At 36.3% G+C, this 24,616-nt stretch overlaps 1 protein-coding gene across 1 annotated transcript in view; it reads right to left on the bottom strand.

Annotated features, from left to right (window-relative positions):
- UBE2D4 (ubiquitin conjugating enzyme E2 D4 (putative)) overlaps positions 1 to 24,204 on the bottom strand; it is a 42,580-nt gene extending 18,376 nt beyond the window's left edge. The window contains exons 1-6 of the mRNA XM_053718136.1: positions 24,071 to 24,204; positions 21,947 to 22,010; positions 5,102 to 5,133; positions 2,293 to 2,370; positions 2,032 to 2,137; positions 1,163 to 1,256 (exon numbers count right to left, since the gene is read on the bottom strand). Coding sequence (XP_053574111.1) covers positions 1,163 to 1,256; positions 2,032 to 2,137; positions 2,293 to 2,370; positions 5,102 to 5,133; positions 21,947 to 22,010; positions 24,071 to 24,094 — 398 coding nt within the window. The 5' untranslated portion in view covers positions 24,095 to 24,204. The remainder of the gene's footprint in view (positions 1 to 1,162; positions 1,257 to 2,031; positions 2,138 to 2,292; positions 2,371 to 5,101; positions 5,134 to 21,946; positions 22,011 to 24,070) is intronic.
- Between the last annotated feature and the right edge of the window lie 412 nt (positions 24,205 to 24,616).

The following is a 24,616-nucleotide window of genomic DNA, read 5'->3' as shown; positions in this document are numbered from 1 at the left end:
AAAATTGTGCGTGTCCTGCGCTCCCTAGAGAGGTCAGAAGCACATTTGCAGCATTCTGAAGAAAACTTGGATTACAGAATTTGCATTTCTGCCTCTCATTTTCTTCCACACAGCAAGAGGTATTTTATCTCCTTTTAAGAAGTGGTTTGCAGTAATGCTTATAAAAAGGATTTGACTGTGTGAAACAGCATGTTTGTGGCGGCAGATGCAAAAGTACATGGAAAAAAAAGTGAAAATGTGACATTTTAAGACCAACAGAGTGCATTATGTGTCTTTGAGGAAATGGATATGGCAGTTCTTGCAGTTTTAAAAAAGGTATTTTTGGAAACATTTGCAAGTGTGTGTGTGTGTAGCAACACTTTAAGAGACTATGTGTGTATTTTTGGTAGCTCTTGCAAGAGGGCTGGGTAAAGCATAAGTTATGTGGATGCACATTTTAAAGAGTACATGTTTTGCAACACTTGCTTAACAAAAAGAGACAGCTACTTATTTTTGAAAATATGCATCAGCATTAAAGGGACACTCAAATCAAATTTAAACTTTCATTATTCAGATAGAGCATGCAATTTTAAACAACTTTCCAATTTACTTCCATTAACAACATGTGCACAGTCTTTATATTTAAACTTATTGAGTCACCAGCTCCTACTGAGCATGTGCAATAATTCACAGAATAAATGTATATGCATTTGCGATTGGCTGATGGCTGTCACATGGTACAGGGGGAGTGGAAATAGATATAACTTAAAATTGTCTGAAAAAAAATTAATCTACTACTCATATGAAGTTCAGACTAAGCGCTATTGCATTGTCTTGTTATCTTGCATTTGTTGATAATGCAAATCTACTGTGTTTACTGGTCCTTTAAGCACTACATTGTAGTCGATCTGCATACAAAATATTAAAATAGAATTTAAATTACGCATTGCTTTGCAGTCTAGAGTCAGAGTCTAGCATGTATTCTAGCCTCGCTGGTCAAAGTAGGGGGGAGGGGCTAATTTACAGAGCTAAATTATAGGAAATGTAGGAAAATAAATAAATAATGAAAGTTGACTGCAAAATTTGCTTTTACTACACATACATTTCTACAAACCACATCCATACAGTTTAAGCCCCATCCAAAACTCCCCCATGACATTTAAACACAAGACGTTCTGCTTACTTCTCCCGGTCAGCTTTGTACGTGTGAGCAATTTCAGGAACCAAAGGGTCATCTGGGTTTGGGTCACATAGAAGGGAACAAATCGACAGTAGAACTGGAAGAGTAAAAGCAAAAAGATGAGTAGAGAAATGTAACATGTTAACGCTCTGTCACAGGTTTCCAATATTTCCTGTTTCTCAGACTGTATACTTTGTTATTATTTCCCGCGCTTTTTGGCTATTACATGCAAAAAACACAGAAATGTGCCTTCTTCATGGAAAGAAACAGGTATTCCAAATATTGTACTCTCTCTGTACCCGTTGTCAGTTCCTGTCTTATAGGCCTATAGGTGATGCGTTTAAAGACCCCCTCTGGCTCTAAACAAGCCACACAGGTTTGGTAACACATAAGTAAGGTCCAAAGAACACACTTTTTGGCCCTGACTTCTGTGTTACCAAACCTGTGTGGCTTCTTTATATAAAGATTTTGACAGAACTGGGCATGGCAAATAGTTCTAGGCCCAGAGAGAAGTGCAAGTTGCAAAACACTGGGCCTAGGGAGGGAAGATGGTGAAGTGTGCTAGGCCCAGGGAGTAGTGTGGGTGGACCTCGTGGGCTTTAGGAAGAACAGCTAAAATGCATGGGCCCAACAATAAAAAAGTACTGGGGTTGAGTGTGGAAGGAGAATGCTAGGCCTGATTTAAGAGAGAGCTGGACTTCAGAAAAAGAGATGAGAGAATTGGGGGGGGGGCAATTTATTGGACACCTGACCTCAATTTCTAGTTGTCATGGGGACCTGCTGCTCGGCATTGGTAGCGCTCTGAAGTAGGTCCAGTATGTTTATACCAAAGCATGTTTCCAAAATAAAATGTCATAATATACACACATTACCCTTAGAAACTGTCAGTGCTGGGGACCACTGGCTCCGCAGGATGTCCAAGCAGATGCTACCATTGCTGTTAATATTAGGGTGGTAGATTTTGGTTGTGAATGCCACCTGTAAGGTGAAGAAAGCGTTAACAGGTGGTGACTGCAAACATGCACATTGGGTATAGTGATAACATTGTTAACTGGATGAGTTGTTTTCGTAGAAAGGCAAGTCCCATACACTTAGGGATAATTATAATGGTTTGTTCCATAAAATGCCCTTACCTTTGGAGGTTTAAAAGGATAATCTGTGGGGAAGTGAATAGTAAGGAAGAAAACGCCACCTTGAAAAGGGCTGTCATTCTGTAGGAGGATGAGAAATTGGTTAAGTGTGTCAGTGAGAGAAATCAAGAGCATATAGGAGTACAGTGTGTGCGTTTCCCAGAGATTGACTGCACTTTCACGTTGGAGAGGGTACATATCCCATGCCGCTGGCAAAACGTACAGCTCTGGATGCTCAGCAGCACTCACAGACAGCTGTTTCAGCAATCAATCACTCAGATGGTTAACCACAAACATGGCAGGTTTAAAAGCCAATAAAAATATCAAACACAACACATAGAATGCCCAGCACTTACCAACATGCACACAGCTAGGTGAAAAGCATAAAATGAAGCGTTGGTTACAGAATTTGGTCAAATGGTGATAAGTGCAGTTACCACTTTGAGGTCTCTTCTGAATGGCTGCCTAACATACAGCCACACATGCTAGCTTACAACCTAGCACACTGGGAGGCAAACAAATGTGACACAGTTAATTTGCAATTTTCCTAGACACAAAACTCTGAGATGGACTGCACTCAGAAACTTGAGTGGGTACACACCCATGACACTGCAAAATGCTCTGGGTGCTATAACTTGTGTTTGCATTCAGGCTGTGTATATCTCTTAGAAAATTTTAAATTTGTCTGTGGCATCATTGTTTACATATCAGTTTTTCTCGGTTGTAAACTAGCATGTGTAGCTGTAGGTTAGGGTCCCAATAAAAAGAGACATTGAAGTGGTAACCTTTTGACAAAATGCTGTAACTATGGCTTTTAGCCTAGACGTGTGCATCTGAGCATGTGCTGGCCTTTTAGTGTGTTTGAATGGATGGATAGAACCAGTTAATCCCTTTCATTACAGAATCTTAAAGCAACATTCTAATGCAGAAATGACATGATCTAATTTGTTACATCATGCAATTTTTGCATTACGGTCATAGACCCTTATTGATGGATAAACATAGTTAACTAGGATCAGTAATGAAGAAATTACATTAGACTGTCTCTTTATCCTATATTTCCCAAAATTTTCTTTCATGATTTGGATAGAACATACAATTTTAAACAACTTTCCAGTTTACTTCTATTATCAAATTTGCTTCGTTATTTTGTTATCCTTTGCTGAAGGAACAACACTGCACCACTGGCAGCAAGCTGAACACATCTAGGTAGCCAATCACAACAGACAAGTGTGTACAGACACCAATCAGCAGCTAGCTCCCACGAGTGTAGGTTAAGTGTGTATTCTTTTTCAAGAATGGAAATTAAGAGAAAAAAAGCACATTTTAAAATAGTGAATTTAAGTGTCTTAAAATCACATGCTCTATCTGAATCATGCAAGTTTAATTTTGACTTTCATATTCCTTTAAAAGGGATGTTAAACTAAAAATAAAAAAAATATTCTTTCATGCAATCAGAGAGAGTTTAAAAATATTTGGAAACGGCATGTACCTTTATTCACATAATTATAAACCGTTTTGTTTATGATGCTATTACAGGACTGCATGGGAGTATTTCAATGGATATTGTACAGTTGAAAATAAATCTTAATGCAAAAAAAACTAATGATTAAAAAAAAAAAATGGAGGTTAAACGGACAGTAAACTTGTTGAGATCGTAATATAAAATGTTTAATTAACATTTAAAACAACTTTGCCCCCTGTTTTGTAATTCAGCAAGACATTAAAATGCTTCTTGCTTTTGTATAAAAATGTGCTTTGTCCCACGCTCCCTAGGGAGGGCAAACAGCAAAATCTGTAACCTAGGTTCTCAAACTACTGTAAATGATCTAAACTTGCTATTGATCTGTAGCATTTGCAAATTACAGAATGTGCATTCTGGCCGCTCTAGGGAGTGTGGAACAAATATTATTACACAAAAACTAGACGCGTTTCATTTCTTTTAAGTCTGAAAATTGTAGAATTTACAGTCCTGAAAACTGAAAAACACAAGCCTATCTTTGCCAAATATCTCTGTCCAGTTTGTAGATTTCTTATTGTTGTAAAATCTGCATCTGAAATTCTATAAAGGTTAGAACTGACATTCGTTGCTAGGGCTTTATCCAAAATGCTGAGGAATAAAAATTATTTATAAAAAAAAAAAAAAAAAAAAAAAAAGGATTAAAACAACTAAAGGGATATTTAAAAAAAAAAAAAAAAAGGATTAGTCTGAGAATAACACGTAGATGTATTTTTTAAATATTGAAAAATAAGTATAGAGTTTTAGTGTCTATAAAGCAATGGGTGCTGCCATGTTTTAACTTAGGTTACCTTCTCTGATGTGGCCAATTAGGGACAGTTATATAAATAGGTCACTAGAGTGTGCAGCCAATGGCTGTGCGGAATATAACAAATGTTCTGGACTTCCGTTTCTAACAGGAACTAAAAAGCTCACCATTTCAGAATTACAGGAAAAGGGACAAAATAAATAATGAACGTATATTGCAGAATATATAGATATATATATATATATATATATATACACACACACACACTATTTATCATTTTGTATTACCATCTCAAAGTGTTTAATGTCCCTTTAATATCCAAATCCCTAAAACCCATGTATGAAATGTATTTTGTTTTAGTCATAAATTGTACTCCTATGAGCTTGGCTTGCTACATAATAAGCCCAAATAAACATTAAAACACACATATGAAGTAGTAAACATTCCTATATAGATTCACGTGACAAACACTAAAAAAAAAAAAAAAACTATAAAAAAGGGGACTAGATGTTTCAACACTAGGAAATAATGTAAAATATACTTACAGGGCCCATGATAGTCGCCTGCCAGTGAAACACTGAAATACAAAGAGGAAGGAACATGTGAAGGATAATTTTTTTTTTTTGTGAAACCCAGAGTACAAATACAGAGGATAAATGGATAACATTATAAACTTTGATAAATAAAAAATCCAAGCCAATGTGGCTAAATAAAAATCTGTTAAGAGAAATTAGGAAAAAACTTCATTTAAATTATTTAATAATTTAAATTATTCAAAGAAAATAGTACAGACTCAACATACCGTATTTATAAGGAATATAACAAAGCATGCAAAAAAGTAATCAAATTAGCCAAAATTGAAAATGAATTGCAAAGGATTCTAAGTCTAACCCTAAAAGGTTCTTTAAGTACATAAATAGCAAAAAACCTAAGAAGGAGAATATAGGTACATTAAAATTTGTGGAGGGTAGCATGGTAAACAGTGACAAGGAGAAGGCTGAGGTACTAAACCAGTTTTTTTCTTCAGTATACACAAGAGAGGACCCAATGGCTGATACTTTAAAACAAACTAGAACATGCCAGCCCATACCATTAAAGGGACACTGTACCCAAAAGTTTTCTTTTGTGATTCAGATTGATCATGACATTTTAAGCAACTTTCTAATTTACTCCTATTATCAAATTTTCTTCATTCTCTTGGTATCTTTATTTGAAATGCAAGAATGTAAGTTTAGATGCCGGCCCATTTTTGGTGAACAACCTGGGTTGTCCTTGCCGATTGGTGGATAAATTCATCCACCAATAGAAAAGTGCTGTCCAGAGTACTGAAAACAAACAAAAACCTTAGATGCCTTTTTCAAATAATGATAGCAAGAGAACGAAGAAAAATTGATAATAGAAGTAAATTAGAAAGTTGCTTAAAATTGCATGCTCTTTCTGAATTACAAAAGAAAAAATTTGGTTTCAGTGTCCCTTTAACTGGGTTATTTATAGAAGATATCAGGAAAAAACTGGATAATATTAAGGTAAATAAAACTCCAGGCCCAGATGGAATCCATTTTTTCATTAAAAATTAGGAGTTTTATCTCATTTGACTTACACAAGATATTTATAACAGTTATCGATGCACTTGTTTTATTAACGGTCTGCTACAATATGATGTTATTATATTAGAATATTGTATCAGATTAATTGTTATCCATTTATTGGGGACCTATAACCTTAGGATAGGTGTAGCAAATACCGATAATCTGCACTTTTGTTTTGTATTATATTTACATTATGTTTTGTGATAAACTCTCTCTTTTAATATCATGCTTTGGAATTATGTCTAGATGATCTGATGAGAATTGTATAGATTGCCTTTTGCACGATCATTGATTTTATTTATCCAGCTGTAAATGAGGTGCTAATGTGTTTTTTATTATTGGGTGTTTTATATAAATATTGTTGATCGATATATTAGGTTTTTTGAGGCTTCATGAGAAGGTTTTCTGGAAGATAATAACGGCAACCACGAGTAATATTTAGCCAGTGAAGTTGGTGGGTTGTCACCACAACGATTCGATTGAAGCTCCGATCACAACCTTGAACCTATCAGATCTCTCCAGTGAAGTCTGAGAAGGGATGGAGCAGTAACTCTTGATTTTGATTGAACATTACTAAACCAATGGGGAATCATTGTTACGTTAGGGATTTACTAACACTACATACGGGAAACCTTTGCGCAGGCGCATTTCTGTGTAGAGGACGCCGAACAAGGTTTTTAAGTCGTGGGAATTTTATTATGTTATATACACCTGAGGAAACGGGTCAGGCAAGATCGAGAAACGTATTTTAACAGTCTTTTTATACTTTAGACTTTTTCCACAACTTTTTTTTATCATTTACTATTCTAATATACTACTGTGGAAGTTTAACGTGGACACTCTTACATGTTGTAAACCACATTTCTGCAGTAAAAGACTGTCCCTGGTATTTGCAGCCTACCAAGGTCCCACTCTGTTTGTAATATACGAGGGGAAGATGTCTGGAAGACTTATAAGAGTCCAGGAAGCCTGTGTAGCACTTCTCAAGTGATTTGAATCTTGTAAGTACAATAGTATCTGCGCTGATGCGTATCTGAGCTACTGATTGTGCACTATGGTGGCGCCTTCTTTTTGATATTCTCCAGATGGAATACACCCAAGGGTGCTAAGGGAACTTAGCACTGTTATAGACAAACCTCTACTAATTTTTCAAGACTCATTATCCTCAGGCATAGTACCCCAGGATTGGTGTAAAGCTGATGTGGTGCCACTCTTCAAAAAGGGAAGCAGGGAAGATCCAGGAAGCTTTAGACCAGATAGTCTGACATCAATAGTGGGGAAGATATTTGAAGGGATTATAAGGGATTATATTGATGAGCACATTCATGTAAACAAGATTATGAGTTCAAATTAGCATGGTTTTATGAGAAATAGATCATGTCAAACTAATATAATTAGATTCTATGAGGAAGTAAGTAAAAATATAGCTAAAAGGGAATCAGTTGATGTGATATACTTCGATTTTGCAAAGGTATTTCATACAGTGCCACATGAGAGATTAATGCACAAAATTAAGGGACTGGGAATAGCTGAAAATTTTAGCTCATGGATAAAAGATAGGGAGCAACGAATAGTAATGAATGGATCATACTCAGATTGGACAAAGGTAATCAGTGGAGTCCCCCAGGGATCAGTACTGGGTCCTGTTCTTTTTAATATTTTTATAAATGACGGAGCAAGGTTAAAATAGCGACAACTCTATTTTTGCAGATGATACCAAGTTAAGTAAGGTCATTAGGTCAGAGCAGGATGAACTTTCTTTACAAAGGGATCTGCAAAAATTAGAAGTACGGGCAGGTAAATAGAAAATGAGATTTAATACAGGAAAATGTAAGGTTTTACATTTTGGAAGTAAAAATAAGCAGGCAACGTATTATTTACGGGACAAGACTTAGCCAAACAGAGGAGGAAAGGGATTTGGGAGTAGTAATAGATAACTAGATGGGTGCACAATGCAGGGCAGCGGCTACAAATGCTAATAAGATACTAGCATGTATTAAAAGAGCCATTGATTCAAGGGAGGAAAGCATAATTCTGTCACTATATAAATCCCTGGTAAGACCTCACCTTGTGTATGGAGTGCAGTTCTGGGGACCGATCTCAAAAAAAGATATCGCAGAACTAGAAAAAGTTTAGAGAAGGGCCACAAAGCTAATAAGGGGAATGGGAATTTAAGCTATGAGGAGAGGCTAGCCAAACTGGGTCTGTTTTATTTAGAAAAAAAGGCGCTTGAGAAGTGACATGATTACTTTATATAAATATATTCAAGGCCCATATACAGAGATGGCAGAAGCTCTGTTTATTCCAAGAAAATTGTTTGTGACAAGAGGTCACAATTTAAGGTTGGAGGAAAGGAGATTTAATCTCCTGCAACGGAAACGTTTTTTTTCACTGTAAGAGCAATAAAATTGTGGAATTCATTACCAAAGGAGGTAGTGAATGCCAATACCCTAGATACATTTAAAAATTGTTTGGATACATTTCTGATTAGAAACAAAAATCATGGATAGGATTGCTAGTATTAAATAGGTCACCTTTTAGTGGGATTATTTAAATTTAACTGGAGCTTTTTGTAAGTATTTTAGATTTGTATAGGTTGAACTCGATGGACTTTGGTCTTTTTTTCAACCTCATCTACTATGTTACTCTGTTAGAATATTGAGGAACTAGCCATGTTTTGTAAGAATCAAGGAAGGATTTTTTACATAGACATGAAGAATATTCCTAAAATTTAGGGACCAGAAATATTAATATTTTAAAAGCAGTCTTGGCCTCGTGGAGTTTGTCAGGCGCCAACATAAACAATTCAAAGAGCAATAATGAGTGATTTTTTTTTTAGTCCTCCTATAAACCCCCACACATTAGTCTCTATGTTCAGTCAGGATGATATGGTTTTGACATCAATCTCTGAAATCCTTAAAGCGATATTTAACTGTTGGGTACACCTACAGTAGTATGGTTACTACTCACCATACTATTGTCCTCTTAGAAGCCATTTTCTTATTTTAACCCCTTAGTGACCAGACCCATTTTTCAATTTTCTTACTAATTGGGACCAGGGCTATTTTTACATTTATGCGGTGTTTGTGTTTAGCTGTAATTTTCCTCTTACTCCTGTACCCACACATATTATATACAGTTTTTCTTGCCATTAAATGGACTTTCTAAAGATACCGTTATTTTCATCATATCTTATAATTTACTATAACATTTTTTTTATAAAATATGATGAAATTTTTTTTTTTATAAAAACCACACTTTTTCTAACTTTGACCCCCAAAATCTCTTACATATTTACAACCACCAAAAAACACCCATGCTAAATAGTTTCTAAATTTTGTCCCGAGTTTAGAAATACCCAATGTTTACATGTTCTTTGCAAGTTATAGGGCAATAAGTACAAGTAGCACTTTGCTATTTCCAAACCATTTTTTTTTTTCAAAATTAGCGATAGTTACATTGGAACACTGATATCTTTCAGGAATCCCTGAATAACCCTTCACATGTATACATTTGTTTTAGTAGACAACCCAAAGTATTGATCTAGGCCCATTTTGGTATATTTCATGGCACCATTTCACTGACAAATGCGATCAAATACATTTTTTTGTTAATTTTCACAATTTTAGGTTTCTCACTGAAATTATTTAAAAACGGCTTGTGCAATTATGGCACAAATGGTTGTAAATGTTTCTCTGGGATCCCCTTTGTTCAGAAATAGACATATATGGCTTTGGTATTGCTTTATGGTAATTAGAATGCCGTTGAGCACCACACTTTTATTATGCCCAGCAGTTAAGGAGTTAGATAGATTGTAGGGTTTAAGCTTTAGTGTAGAGATCAGCCTCCCACCTGACACATCCTACCCCCTGATCCCCAGCTCTCCACCCTCCCCCACCTCACAAATGTCACCGCCATCTTAAGTACTGGCAGAAAGTCTGCCAGTACTAAAATAAAAGGCTTTTTTTTTCTAGCTATTCTGCAGTGTTGGATCCACACTTAGCCCCCAACCTCCCTGATCCCCCCACAGCTCTCTAACCCTCCCCCCTCTAACTAGTTGCCGTCATCTTGGGTACTGGTAGCTGTCTGCCAGTACCCAGTTGGTTAAAAAAAAAAAAAAAAAAAAAAAAAAAAAAAAAAAGCCTTATTTATAAATAAATAGAAAAAACCTCAATTTTCTGTAGTGTAGCTGCCCCCCTTTATATCCCTACCCCCCTCCAAGATCCCTTTCCAAACATTTATTTACCCCCTCTCCCTCCATCCCTTACATTTTTCTGTAGTGTAGCGGTCCCAGACCCACCCGCTCCCATCCACCTGCACGTGCTCCCGCCCCCCGCTACTGGCACCTGGAAGGAAGTGGACCAGCGATAGGTCGCCCACCCACCTCCCTGCTACAGCTCCCACCCACCAACGATCAGTACCATCCCTGGCTGATGCAGAGAGGGCTACAGAGTGTCTAAAAAAGGGCATTGCAGTATGCGTCAATATCAAGGCATCACTGCAATACCCTGAAAGCGTCTGGAAGCGATCAGGATCTCTTCCAGGGCTTGAAACCCCAGAGGACATGTCAGGCACCTCCTTGGTCGTTAAGGGGTTAAAGGGACATGAAACCCCCAAAAAAAAAAAAAATTTCATGATTTAGAAAGAGCATGCAATTTTAATCAACTTTCAAATGTACTTCTATTGTCTAATTTGCTTCATTCTCTTGATATCCTTTATTGAAAAGCATCTACATAGGCTCAGTAACTGCACATAGATGCCTAGTGTGTTTGACACATTATCTAAATAATAGCAAATAAAAGCAAATAAGATAATAGAAGTAAATTGGAATGTTGTTTAAAATTGTATTCTCTATCTGAATCATTAAAAGAAATTTTTTGGGTTTCATGTCTTAACCCTTCAAAAGGTGCTGGTTATTTAAGTTCTGCATCTTTACAATGGGCGCCGCCATTTTGGAATTTTGTGTACCAAGATGGCAGCGCCCAGTATAAACATGCAGAACTTTACCACATGACTCTTGTAACAGCTTTAAAAATAGAGCTGCAGGTTCAGGAGAAATGCATTAGTATGCTGAGCAGTAACCCTACTACTGTAGCTGTACTCAGCAGGTTACTGTCACTTTAAAATGGACAAAAGTAGATATACCTCTGGAAAAAAAACTAATAGACCACTGCCAAAGTATCTCTGGTTTTACAAAAATGTTAATTTTCCTCAAACTGCTAACAATATTTCTCACAAATTCCAAAATTAAAATATTGTCATTTAGAGCATATATTTGCAGAAAATGACAACTGGTCAAAATACCAAAGATGCAGTGTTTTCAGACCTCAAATTCAAGCAGCTTAGCTTTGTTTGATAGGTTGTGAACATCCATCTTCCTCTTGACCACTATCCTGAGAATTTCAATGGGGTTCAGGTCTGTAGATTGGGCTGGCCATGACTGAAAAACCAATCCTCAAAGTTGGGGAACATTGTCAGAGCAGAAGGAAGCAAGTTTTCTTCCAGGATAACCTTGTATGTCGCTTCATTCATGAGTCCTTCACAAAGATAAATCTGCCCAATTCCTACCTTGCTGAAGCACCCCCAGATAATCACAGATCCTCCAAATTTCACACTGAGTGAGACACTCTGGCTTGTAGGCCTCCACAGATCTGTCTAACCATTATACGACGAGGTGTTGGGCAAAGCTGAAAATTTGACTCCTCAGAGAAGATAACCTTACTCCAGTCCTCTACAGTCCAGTCCTAATGGTCTTTTGCAAACCTCAGCCTGGCTCTTCTTTGCTTCTCATTGATGAAGGGCTTTTATTCTAGCTTTTCACAACTTCAACCCTGCCCCTAGGAGCCTGTTTCGAACAGTCTTCGCCGTGCACTTCACCCCATCTGCCATTCTTTTTGTAGGTCACTTGAGGTCATCCTATGGTTGTTGAGCGACATTCAAATGAGTTGGCAGTCATCCCAGGCAGTGGAGAGTCATTTTCGCTCTCTACCAGTCTGTAGCTTTGTTGTCCCCAATGTCTGCTGCTTGACATTGTTCTTATGAACCGCCGTCTTTGAAATTTTAAGGGTGGAAGCGACCTGACGCTCGCTGTATCCCTCTGCCAGTAAAGCCAGAATTGAACACTTCCTCACTCAAAACTTTTCTTTTCAACTCTTTAAGCATGGTCATTGAGGTACTACTAGCACTGTTTTGCCATCCATCTGGTCCTATTGTAAGAGGCTAGAGATGGCCACAGCAATGTTTTTTATACGTTTCCTTATTAAATAAGATTTGGGTCAGGTGATCTAACCAGTACCACATTAAGTAGAATGAGGTGTGCCTGTGTTAAAATTCAACAGACACTGGAATGGTTGACATACATGTAGATATACTGATTTAAGAACAAATGGAGTAGTCTCTTAATTTTTTTCCAGAGCTTTAGCTATGAAAAGCAGAATTATTAAAGTGTTAAAGGCACAGACAACTTGAAAATTGTTATTGTTAAAAAAAATAGCTAATCCCTTTATTACCCATTCCCCAGTTTTGCATAATTTACGCTGTCATATTAATATGCTTTTACCTCTATGATTACCTATATATAAGCCACTGCAGACTGCCAGTCATCTCAGTGATTATTACAATCTTGGATTTTAGCCATTCAGTGCTGCTTCTTTCATAACCATTCTCCACAAGAGTAAGCACAATGTAATCTATATGGCACACAAACTAGCATTGGCTAGCTGTTGTGCAAGATCTAAAAAGCACTGAGATAAGGGGCGGTCTGCTGGAGCTTAGAAACCGGCAAAATCAGAGGTTATAAAGTATATTAATATAACAATGTTGGGTATGCAAATCTGGAGAATGGTTAGTAAAGGCATTATCAATTTCAAAATGACAACAACAAAAAAAATCCAGCACTGGGGACACAACTTATGTTGTAATGACACAATTTGATATCAAAGTCAAAAAGTGCAAAAAAGAAAATGCTGTTCTATGTTAGAGCATTTAATTATTGCAATAAAAGGAGTCTGTTGGCGATTGGTGGCTTTGCACATTTGCCTCTTGTTTTTGATTCACCAGATGTATTCAAGTGATGGTAAAACCTAGCGTTTCAAAAAAGCTAGGATTTACCATCACTAAAAATAAAGGCCACCTTTATTCATCATTTAAAAAGTAAAACTGAAGAAAAGTTGCCTTTATTTAACTGTGACTTCACTGCTAAACCTAGTTTCTCTTGCGGCCCACAGCACTGCTCATTTTTTCAATGTGGTGACATTTCCACCTCGTAGCTAATATAGCCGTGCGTAGCTACAGCATAATGCTGATCACCCGCATGGCTATTGTTTAAGAGATGGAAACGTCACCGCATTAAAAACATCAGTGACATAAGAGACACTTTTTCATTTTATTTAGTTTAAACTGATGAATGAAGATGGCCTTTATTTTTAGTGATGGTAAATCCTAGCGCTTTTGAAATGCTAGCATTTACCATCACTTTCAGTAGTGCTGCTTTGGAACTGACTATGAGGTTAAACATTTTTTTGAAGGTTTTAATATAGTAATTGATGTATTGTAAATGAATATAACGTTTTTGCAAAAAAAATAAATTATTTTCTATATTTTGTTTGTGTGTTAGGGATAGAGATAGATATCTATCTAGAGATAGATAGATAGAGATAGATAGATAGAGATAGATAGATAGAGATAGATAGATAGATAGAGATAGATAGATAGAGATAGATAGATAGATAGAGATAGATAGATAGAGATAGATAGATAGATAGAGATAGATAGATAGAGATAGATAGATAGATAGATAGAGATAGATAGATAGAGATAGAGATAGATAGAGATAGAGATAGATAGAGATAGATAGATAGATAGAGATAGATAGATAGAGATAGATAGAGATAGAGATAGAGATAGATAGAGATAGAGATAGAGATAGATAGAGATAGATAGATAGAGATAGAGAGAGATAGATAGAGATAGATAGATAGAGATAGAGAGAGATAGATAGATAGAGATAGATAGAGATAGATAGAGATAGATAGATAGATAGAGATAGATAGAGATAGATAGAGATAGATAGAGATAGATGATAGAGATAGATGATAGAGATAGATGATAGAGATAGATGATAGAGATAGATGATAGAGATAGATGATAGAGATAGATGATAGAGATAGATGATAGAGATAGATGATAGAGATAGATGATAGAGATAGATGATAGAGATAGATGATAGAGATAGATGATAGAGATAGATGATAGAGATAGATGATAGAGATAGATGATAGAGATAGATGATAGAGATAGATGATAGAGATAGATGATAGAGATAGATGATAGAGATAGATAGATAGAGATAGATAGATAGAGATAGATGATAGAGATAGATGATAGAGATAGATGATAGAGATAGATGATAGAGATAGATAGATAGATATAGATATATATATTTATTTTATTTTTTTTTAAACTCTATGCCTGTAGAGAGTTTGTAAACCTATACATACAGGGCAGGTATACTGTCTCCTAACTATTTATCCTGGCTCCCAATGTTATATGCAAGCAGGGTGAATTGTATTTAAATCAAATTGAATTAAATCATGATTTAAATCACTAGTCAGTAAGTCTGATTTCAATTGATTCAAATCATCATTCAAATAACTTTTCAGATTATGTTTCCGGTTATATCAAACCATTACCGATTTGGTTATATATCATTACATATGCCTAGATAGATCATTAAAATTAATGAAATTATTGGGAGGTGAACTATCTCTAGTTTAATAAGTTAATCGTTCATAATTGATTAACAATAAAAATTTAAATAGTTTCATCTAACTAAAACAATAACATATTTCCTCACACTTAGGTCCTTGTGCAGATCTATTCCACTCCAAGCAATATTTTATTCAGTGAGCTTCTTGAAACTTAGTATGGGTTGATTCTGTGTACATAGATTTGCAGGGGGGGCAATGGCCTTAAAGTAGACAGTAAAGTTAAAATTAAACTTTCATGATTGAGAAAGAACATGCAATTTTTAACAATTTTCCAGCTTCTCTTATCTAATAAGCACCATTCTCTTGGTATCCATTGTTGAAAAGCATACATAGGTAGGCGCAGAAGAAATGTACTACTGTGAGCTAGCTGCTTGTGACTGTCTTACCCAATGTGTTCAGCTCACCCAATGTGTTCAGCTAGGCTCCTTCAACAAAATTGATAATAGAAGTAAATCTGAAAACTGTATGCTTTTATCTGAAACCCAAAAGTTTTCTTTCATGATTATGTCCCTAAGGGACATTTCTCAACGCTGTATGTTTAATATATAACATTTTTTTTCTGTGAAGAAGGGGCCTGTTCTTTCTGGAGACACAAATTCACAGTTTTGAGAAATATAAAACCAATAATATGTGATATCTTAAAGACAGAAAAAATGCTTAAAATAATCTGACAGAAACTTATGGGACAGCATGACACTGAATGGATTAATATTTACCAAAAAACAAACACACATTACAGCCATAAATATACAGAATCTTGCTATATAATTAATAATCTATATTTCAGGATGAATAACCTTTAGATTATAATGTATCTTAAACAGAAACTATCTTTAGAAATCCTTTTTAAATAAAAGAAATCTGATTCAAATTAAAAAAAATATATATTTTTTTAAAAATTTGTTTTTCATCCACATTTTTAAAAAAATATATATTTTTTTAAAAATTTGTTTTTCATCCACCCTGTGGGCAAGCAATATTAAAACTAAATACATGCTCTAACATATTAGCGCATTTTGTTTTTGCACTATTATGTCCCTTTAACATAACTCGGTGCAGAAATTTTTCCATTTGTGTTTGCAGGCAACATATTGAGGATGAGAGCAGAGCTTAGCATGATAGAAAAAACTAGAACAAATAAGCACTGCAGTGTTTAATCAGCAACCTGATTTTGTAAATCCCAGTTTTATTTATATAAACAGCCCTGTGCATTACCCAGAGGAGGGGCTGGTAAAGAACACCAACTTTCCCCAGTTACTCTTTTGGATTTCTCAGCAGGATCTTTCCTGTTGAGTGCTGGAACAAACTGTCATTATTATTATGCCCTTCTGCATGTTTGTAATACACTGATTAATGTTTATGCCACATGAGAACTGTAACTGACTCATGTCCAATAGTACGGATTAAATTATGGGACTGAGAAACACTGCATTATGTGAAGCACGACACATGAATTGATGTGAAACATTTCCGTGGTGAATGATCAGCGTTGCATATGACAGATGACACAGAATATATTTTTGGAAACTTGGATATTAAAAGGGATAAGAAAGTCAATAATAAACTTGCATAAATATGATAGAGTATGTAAATTTTAAGACACTTTTAAATTCACTTCTATTTTCAAAAGTACTACTCTTGGTATCCATTGTTGAAAAAGAATATGTACATATCCCTACACTAGTGGGTGCAAGCTGGTGATTGGTGCCTGCACACATTTGTTTCTTGTGATTGACTCACTAGATGTGTTCAGCTAGCTTTTAGTAGGGCATTAATGCTCCTTCAGGAAATTATACCTAGAGAATGAAGCAAATTTGATAATAAAAGTAAATTGGAAAGTTGTTTAAAATGCATACTCTATCTGAATCACAAAATAAACAATTTGGGTTTCATGTGCCTTTAAAACAACTTTCCAATTTATTTATATTATCAAATTTGCTTCATTCTCTCTGTAAGATTTTTTTAACTGAACTACTGGGAGCTAGCCGAACACATTGGATGAGCCAATGACAATAGGGATACATGTGTAAGCCACCACCAATCAGCAGCTAGCTCCCAGTAGGGAATTGCTGCTCCTGAGACTACCTAGGTGTGGTTTTCAACAAAGGATACCAAGCGCACAAAGCAAATTAGATAACAGAAGTAAATTGGAAAGTTGTTTTCAAATTACATGTTTTATCTCAACGATGAAAGAAAATTTTTTTATTATAAATGACCTCATTAGAAAAGTTTTTTTTTTGTATTAACACTGCTTTTATTTTTAGTGATTGGAGATGCCTGGCCACCTTTTTGAGGTTTGTAATATAGTGATTGATGTATTCTAATTGACACTGAACACAAATTTTTTCTTTTGTGATTCAGATAGAGCTTGCAATTTTAAGCAACTTTCTAATTTACTCCTATTATCAATTTTTCTTTGTTCTCTTGCTATCTTTATTTGAAAAAGAAGGCATCTAAGCTTTTTTGGGGGGTTCAGACCTCTGGACAGTATTTTTTATTGGTGGATGAATTTATCCACCAATCAGAAAGAACAAACCAGGTTGTTCACCAAAAATGGGCCGGCATCTAAACTTACATTCTTGCATTTCAAATTGAGATACCAAGAGAATGAAGAAAATTTGATAAATAGGAGTAAATTAGAAAGTTGCTTAAAATGCCATGCTCTATCTGAATCACAAAAGAAAAAAAAATGGGTTCAGTGTCCCTTTAAATACAGAGTCTACTCCAGAGCAGCAGTGCATTACTGGGAGCTTACTGGACACATCTAGTAAGCCAAGGGACAAATGTGTATAGCCACCAATCAACAGGTAGCTCACTGTAGTGCATTGCTGCTACTGAGGATATGTACATATGCTTTTCAAATGATATTAAGAGAACAAAGTCAATTTGATAAGTTAATTTAAAAAAAAAAAAAAAAAAAAAGTGTGTTAAATTGTGAAAATAAAAAGGTCTACATATGCAAAACAGAATCTTTCTTGGTTGACAGGTTATGGTCCAACAGATACAATCCACTGTATGTGAAGAATGTTCAAAATCTATGTACAGCAGTTTCTCTAAAACCCATGTGCAATACTAAATAATACATCCACTTAAATGTTCACCTCCTACATATTATTGACTATATTCTATACAGATTCACTGTCAGCCACTAAACACTACATTTCATGCACCCATCTTTAATCATGGGTGCTGCCATTTTGAAACCTAGATTACACTGTAGGTATCGAAGGAGAGTTGTAAATGTGTACAAATGTCAGCACTGGAATGCAGTGAAAGAGATTTCAATATGACAGCACCCATGACTAGAGAGAGGCGGGGAATATCCTCAAGCCTAATGCTTAGAAAATGTACTTCGTGTTTAATGTCCCTTTAATTAAATTCTCATCTGTACTGTGACTAACAACCAATGTGTTCTAATCTGACTATATGATTAAAATTAAGTCTGGATATTAAAAGAATTTTAATAACATAATACTAGTTAAATTACAGTGCCAGAATATGCCTTTGAAGAGCACGCCCATTTAATCATCACAAAAGTAGAACAGGGGCATATATTAACCTAGTAATATAAAAATAAATTAGCTTGCAATAAGGCTACTGGATTTATAAATATAAAAAGAATATAATTAATACCCAGTGCTCTTAAAGGGACATGAAACCCAAATGTCTCTCTTTCATGATTCAGATAGAGAAAAGATTTTTAACGCCGTTATGCCGTTCTATTCCGTCATATTTACACTGGGCTTTAAAGCCGTTATGACGGAATAGAACGTCATAACAAACGGCTGTCCTGAAGCCTTCTGTGCTTCAAGGACTTGATCGCGGTCTGGAGGGCGTTCTTAGGGTTGTAGGGACGCCCTCCAGATGCGATCCAATAATTGAAATCTCGCGATCATATGCACGGTCGCGTAGTTTCAATTTGTCTACATAGGAACAGGTGTTCCGATGTAGACACTTTAAACCTGTCACGAAAGAGTTAAATAACTTTCTAATTTACTTCTATTTTCTATCAACTATTTTGCAGAATTCTCTTGGTATTCTCTGTTGAAGAAGCAGCAATGCGCTACTGGGAGCTAGCTGAACACGAGATGAACCAATAACATGGAGGAATATACGTGAAGCCACCAATAAGCAGCACCTGAGCCTACCTAGGTATCCTTTTCAACAAAGGAAACCAAGAACTCAAAACAAAATAGATAATAGAAGTGAATTGGAAAGTTATTTAAAATGTGATGTTCTCTCTGAATCAAGAAAGAAAAATAGTATTTCATGTCCCTTTAAATACAGCCATTTACAGGCTTCTGTTTACCTTCAGTTATATTAAAAATAGATCTGCAGCTTGTGCAATGTAGATATAAGAAAATATATTTGACTAAGAAAAAAAAACAAAATGTATTGCAAATAAAATAATCAGTTGTAGGATCTTTCAGAAAGTGAGAGGGTCTGTGCTCTTGCGCTCTACCTCAAGGCAAATGTGACTTCCAATAAATGCACATTCCCACACTGCTAACTTAGACGATGTTGGCAGTCACGCTGCTCAAGTACAGGCAGTGTAGCCTAGTCATTACCCATCCCCCCCATTCGACCTAGCAAGTCAAAGAGAAAAGGAGTTGATCTATATTTGCTTGTAAACATATGACTACTTTGTTTCAAGATTTAGGGCTAGATTTATTAAAGCTGATACGCGCCCCCGTACGCCTCCACTCGCCTGTGGCGGGGCGAAAATACCCGCAGGTATTCGGCATTGCATACGAGCGCAATTTTGTGCTTGAGTGCAATCCTGCCCCCTGCCCGCGCACAGCCAATCACGCGCGGGCAGGAGCTGTCAATCTCCTCGGTCTGACTAGACCGAGGAGATTGAATTTCGCCAGATTAGAGGTGGCAAAGAGGCTAAGGAAGCAGCGGTCTGGTGAACGCTGCTTGATAAATGACGGCGAGCAAGTTCTTGAGAGAACTTGCTGCCGTAGGGGCTTAATAAATCTAGCCCATAGTGTCCAAACGATATCTGTAAAGATGTGCCATATGTAGCAGCGGCTAAAGGCTAAATACGTAGAATCTATGTTTTTTTCCCATGCGCCCCCCCCCCCTTGTCATGCATAAATATCAGAAGGTAAAGGTATATGAAACCAAAAAAATTTCTTTCATGATTCAGATAGAAAATGTGATTTTAAACCACTTTCTAATTTACTTCTATTATCAACTTTTCTTTGTTCACTTAGTTTACTTTTTTTTTTTTAAAAAGCAGGGACGTAATGCTTAGGAGCCTACCCATTTCTGGAGCGCTATATGGCAGCAGTTTTGCAAGAATGTTATCTATTTACAAGATTTACAAGAGACCTGTAGTAGCCTACCTAGGTATCTCTTCAACACAGAATATCATGGGGATGAAGCAAATTGAAAACCTTTTTTAAACCCTCAACGACCGCGACGTACCGTTTACATCGCTGGTCATAAGGGACTGTCTGTTTGTAATAGCGTGGGTATTGCAGCAAATGTCAAGACCGCGCTATTACACCCTCCCTCCCTCCCTTCTGCTGGCTTCCTAAAATAGCGCAGTCTAAAAAAAAAGCAACCCCCATATAAAGACCAGCGACATACAGGGTACTTAGCTGGTCATTAAGGTGTTAAAATAGTATGTTCTGTCTGAATCACAAAATAAAATGTTTGCGTTGCATATCCCTTTAACCTTTTAAGGACATATGACGGAATTTTTCCGTCATAAAACAATTGAGCAAACTGAAAGCTGTGTCCTTAAAGGGTTAAAGTTACCAGGATTCAACAAATGCATATAACTGTGCATATGTTCAAACAATATACACACTGAGCAAGCATTTGCATAAAACGTATTATCTTAATGGATCTCATTCGCTTAATTTTTTATGAGTTGAGTGGTTCAAAAAGGGGCTATTGCAAGATCAGTAGCAGATAAGAAAAGTAAAAAAATGTATATTGATAAAGGGACTTTTTTTTTCAAGAAAAGTAAGCAAATATCTACAACATTCATAGAACATAGGTCAATGTAACATACAGTGATGACCATAAAACAAGTATAGTTAAAGGAACAGCGTACTGTAATTTTGTTCTACTCTTTAATTTGTTTCCAATTATCTTTTTTTTTTGGACTGTATTAAATTGTTTATAATTAGCATCTCTGCTTTTATTTTGGCCTTTGAAATAGACGATTTTGCCTGTAGTATCCCAATCTATACTGAAAACTTTATTAGATATAAAATTTGAGTCAACATAGCCAGAAGAAATCACATTTCCAATGCAGTGTAGGAGAAATATATAATAAAATGTTAATTTTCAATTGTTCTTTCTAAGTACTGGGCTTTAGCATACAAACAGAGATAGACAAGAAAGCTTGTGTGTGTAGAAAGTGATAAAATAAGGAGATCACGTTTCCCTGTAAGCACAACCTATTTGAATGGGTTGTTGTTTCAAATAACAAAAAAAGCTATTTCATATACAGAAATAAACAAAGGAGGAATGTATCATCCATTTTATAATCTGTTGCTGGTCTAACAAGTTATTGAAAACACGTTAAAGGGATATGAAACCCAAAATTTTTCTTTGATGATAGAGAACACAATTTTAAACAACTTTTCAATTTACTTCAATTAGCAAATTTGCTTCATTCCTTTGGTATTCTTTGTTAAAGGACAACATTGCACTACAGGAAGTTAGCTGAACACAATGGGTGAACCAATGACAAGAGGTCAATATGTGCAGCCACCAATCAGCAAGTGCAACCCAGGTGCTGAACCAAAAATGGGCCACCTCATAAGCTTAGATTCCTGCTTATTCAAACAAAGAAACCAAGAGAAAGAAGAAAAATTGATAAGGAGGAGTAAATTAGAAAGTTGCTTGAAATGCCATGCTCTATTTGAATCATGGAAGAAAAAAAATTGGGTTTAGTATCCCTTTAAGGGGAAACTCATCTTACTGTGCACTGTCCCTTTAGGGAAATTGTCATTTGTTGAGCAAAACATAGTTTGGATAACATTTAAGGTGGAATGATAAAATTACATACAATCCTCTCCTACAGGCCCTGCGGAGCACTGTGCTGGGGGATCCCTCTGCAAATCCATCAACTCCTGCAAAATTAGATCATAAAAAATTAATAAATAATCAGGAATATTAAAACAGATCTTTGTTAGTGGTGAAAAACTGGCAGTTTTATGATGTTTACATTTAAAAAGGGATAGTAAACCCAATTTTTTTCTTTCATAATTCAGACAGAGCATGCAATTTTAAGCAACTTTCTAATTTACTCCTATTATCAATTTGTCTTCCTTCTCTTGGTATCTTTATTTAAAAAGCAGAAATGTATGTTTAAGAGCCGGTGTTCTATTGAGAACTCCAATACATCAAAAAACTCCAATCTGACGTCACTTCCAGTGATTCCATACATCTGATTGGTTCATGTCTCAGTGAGTGACAGGATTCACAACCAGATGGGCACTGTAATCGTCTATCTTCACTATCTATTTTGCCTCCGCCTGGGGGGTTTAATGGGGGCAATGCCCCTATTGTAGACCTCATTCCCCAAGGTTTACTTGGGGTATATGTTAGAGGATCGGCGGTGCACCCCCCAAGACAGGCAAAACAGATGGTGAAAATAGAAGAGTCACCAGAAGGGACGCCAGATAGGAGTTTGAGGAATTGGAGTTCTCGACAGAACACCGGCCCATTTTTGGTTCAGGACCTGGGTTGTACTTGCTTATTGGTGGCTAAATGTAACCAATCAGCAAGTGGAACTCAGGTAATGAACTGAAAATAGTCCGGTTCTAAAACATACATTTCTGCTTTTCAAATAAAGATACCAAGAGTAGGAAGAAAAAAATTATAATAGGAGTTAATTAGAAAGTTGCTTACAATTGCATGCTGTATCTGAATCATGAAAGAAAACAAATGTGGGTTTACTATCAAGATCATTCACTGTAAAAAGGGTTGGCAGAATAACAAAAACAAAGTACCAAATATATAACTAAATATATAAGTAGTCCATCACAAAACATTAGTTTGGCACTTGATACAAAAAAAAACATTTTATTTAAACAAAATTGATACATAAGTTATAAAGAAAGAGAACCATCCAGTATTTTAAAAAAAAAAACTGGGTTTGTAACAGTAATTAACTCTGACTTGATTACATGTCCTTATTGTGAAGCAGGATACTAGTCTCCAACCTCAGCTATACTTTTTATTTATGTAATATGACTTGCCTTCCCAATAAGCAGCATTATGAGTCAGAGCTATACATTTCTTCATATAACACTATCCCATTGATAAACAGAATTTACATACATTCCTGTGATAAAACTTGCTACTCCCCCCACCGAGCAGCAATAGATTATCAGATATAGCTATACCCAGCTTTGAAAAACAGTTTTCATAAGAAGGAATGTGCCTGAGCCATTCCTAGAAGATGGGGTATGAAAAGCTATAATTGTACCAAACAGAATCACCTTGTCTCTATAGGGAGTTTGTTCATAGGGGCTTCACACAACTAACGTTATAATAAGGAGGTGCATTAACTAATTCTAAAAATAGTAATCTGCCCTTAAGGGTGTTATGTACCCCTATATAGGTACCCTTGCTACACCCATAGAGCGTGTGGGCCCCCCTTCACTCAGTGTTCTATGTCACCCCTTCCCATTTAAGGTCTGTGCCTAGCAGCTGGCCCAGGGTTCACTATCTGGCAGCTGACATAAGAAAGTGTGGGGTGGAGCGTGTAGCTCACATGTGGCGCATGCGCAAAACGGCCAAAGAGCAGTTTCACGTAAAGCGCATGCGCATTATACAAACAAGCTACTACTCTAGCAACTTACACATGAACAACCAGTGCAGTCAAACAAGGCCATGTTGCATTGCGCGTGCGCGCATTACTACTTGTGTAGGCGGTGCTACATTTTCCCATTCGACAAATAGGACCACTATTTAGCAGTGGTTTTGCCTTATACATCGTTCCACTGAAGGCTCTGTGTAGTACGTGTATTTCCCTTTATACTTCAGTTAGCATTCTTGCATTTTCAACAGCTCATTCTTCGCACATTCTGGCCAGTATATAGTATAGCACTATAAATGATTATCACGGTGACTAAACAATCAAAGCTAGTATTTCCGTCATACCGAGAGCACCAGTACCGCTCACCTTCTGAATCCGTTTAAGCGCCATGTTTTCCGACACCCGGCGAAGAGCAATGTGCTGGGGGCAGCAAGAGCCCGACACTGACACAAAGCTCCGCCCACTGTCACCTCTGCGCAGGAAGCATTGCCTGCAAGGGACGTTGGGAAATGTAGTTCTCATTGAAGGCACAGCTGCATTGGAATGCGCATGTGTATCATACATTCGGATTATCTGAACGGTTTGTTATGTTCCCGTGGTATGCCGGGGAATGTAGTTCCGAGTACCCCTTCATGTTCCATGTTTTGTTTACATCATTTTTATATTATTCCTCTCACGTTATGTAAATGTATTTTGTTCTTTATTATAAAATCATTCAAATATATTACACTAAAATCACATGTGAAGCAATTATATATTCAAAATAAAATATACCCTCACCTCACAGGCCTATTTCAATCAATTGATAGCGAAGGACATTGGTCCAGTCAAACTTTAGAAGCTCATATATCAGCAGGGTCGGCTCCAGAATGAATGAAATGGGGGGCATTTTTTTTCCACGAGGGGGCACGC

The sequence above is a fragment of the Bombina bombina genome, chromosome 6 (genome assembly GCF_027579735.1).
Source record: "Bombina bombina isolate aBomBom1 chromosome 6, aBomBom1.pri, whole genome shotgun sequence".
In the NCBI taxonomy this organism is placed as follows: Eukaryota; Metazoa; Chordata; class Amphibia; order Anura; family Bombinatoridae; genus Bombina; species Bombina bombina.
The sequence above is the reverse complement of the archived record's forward strand: the minus strand, read 5'-3'. Positions and strand labels throughout refer to the sequence as shown.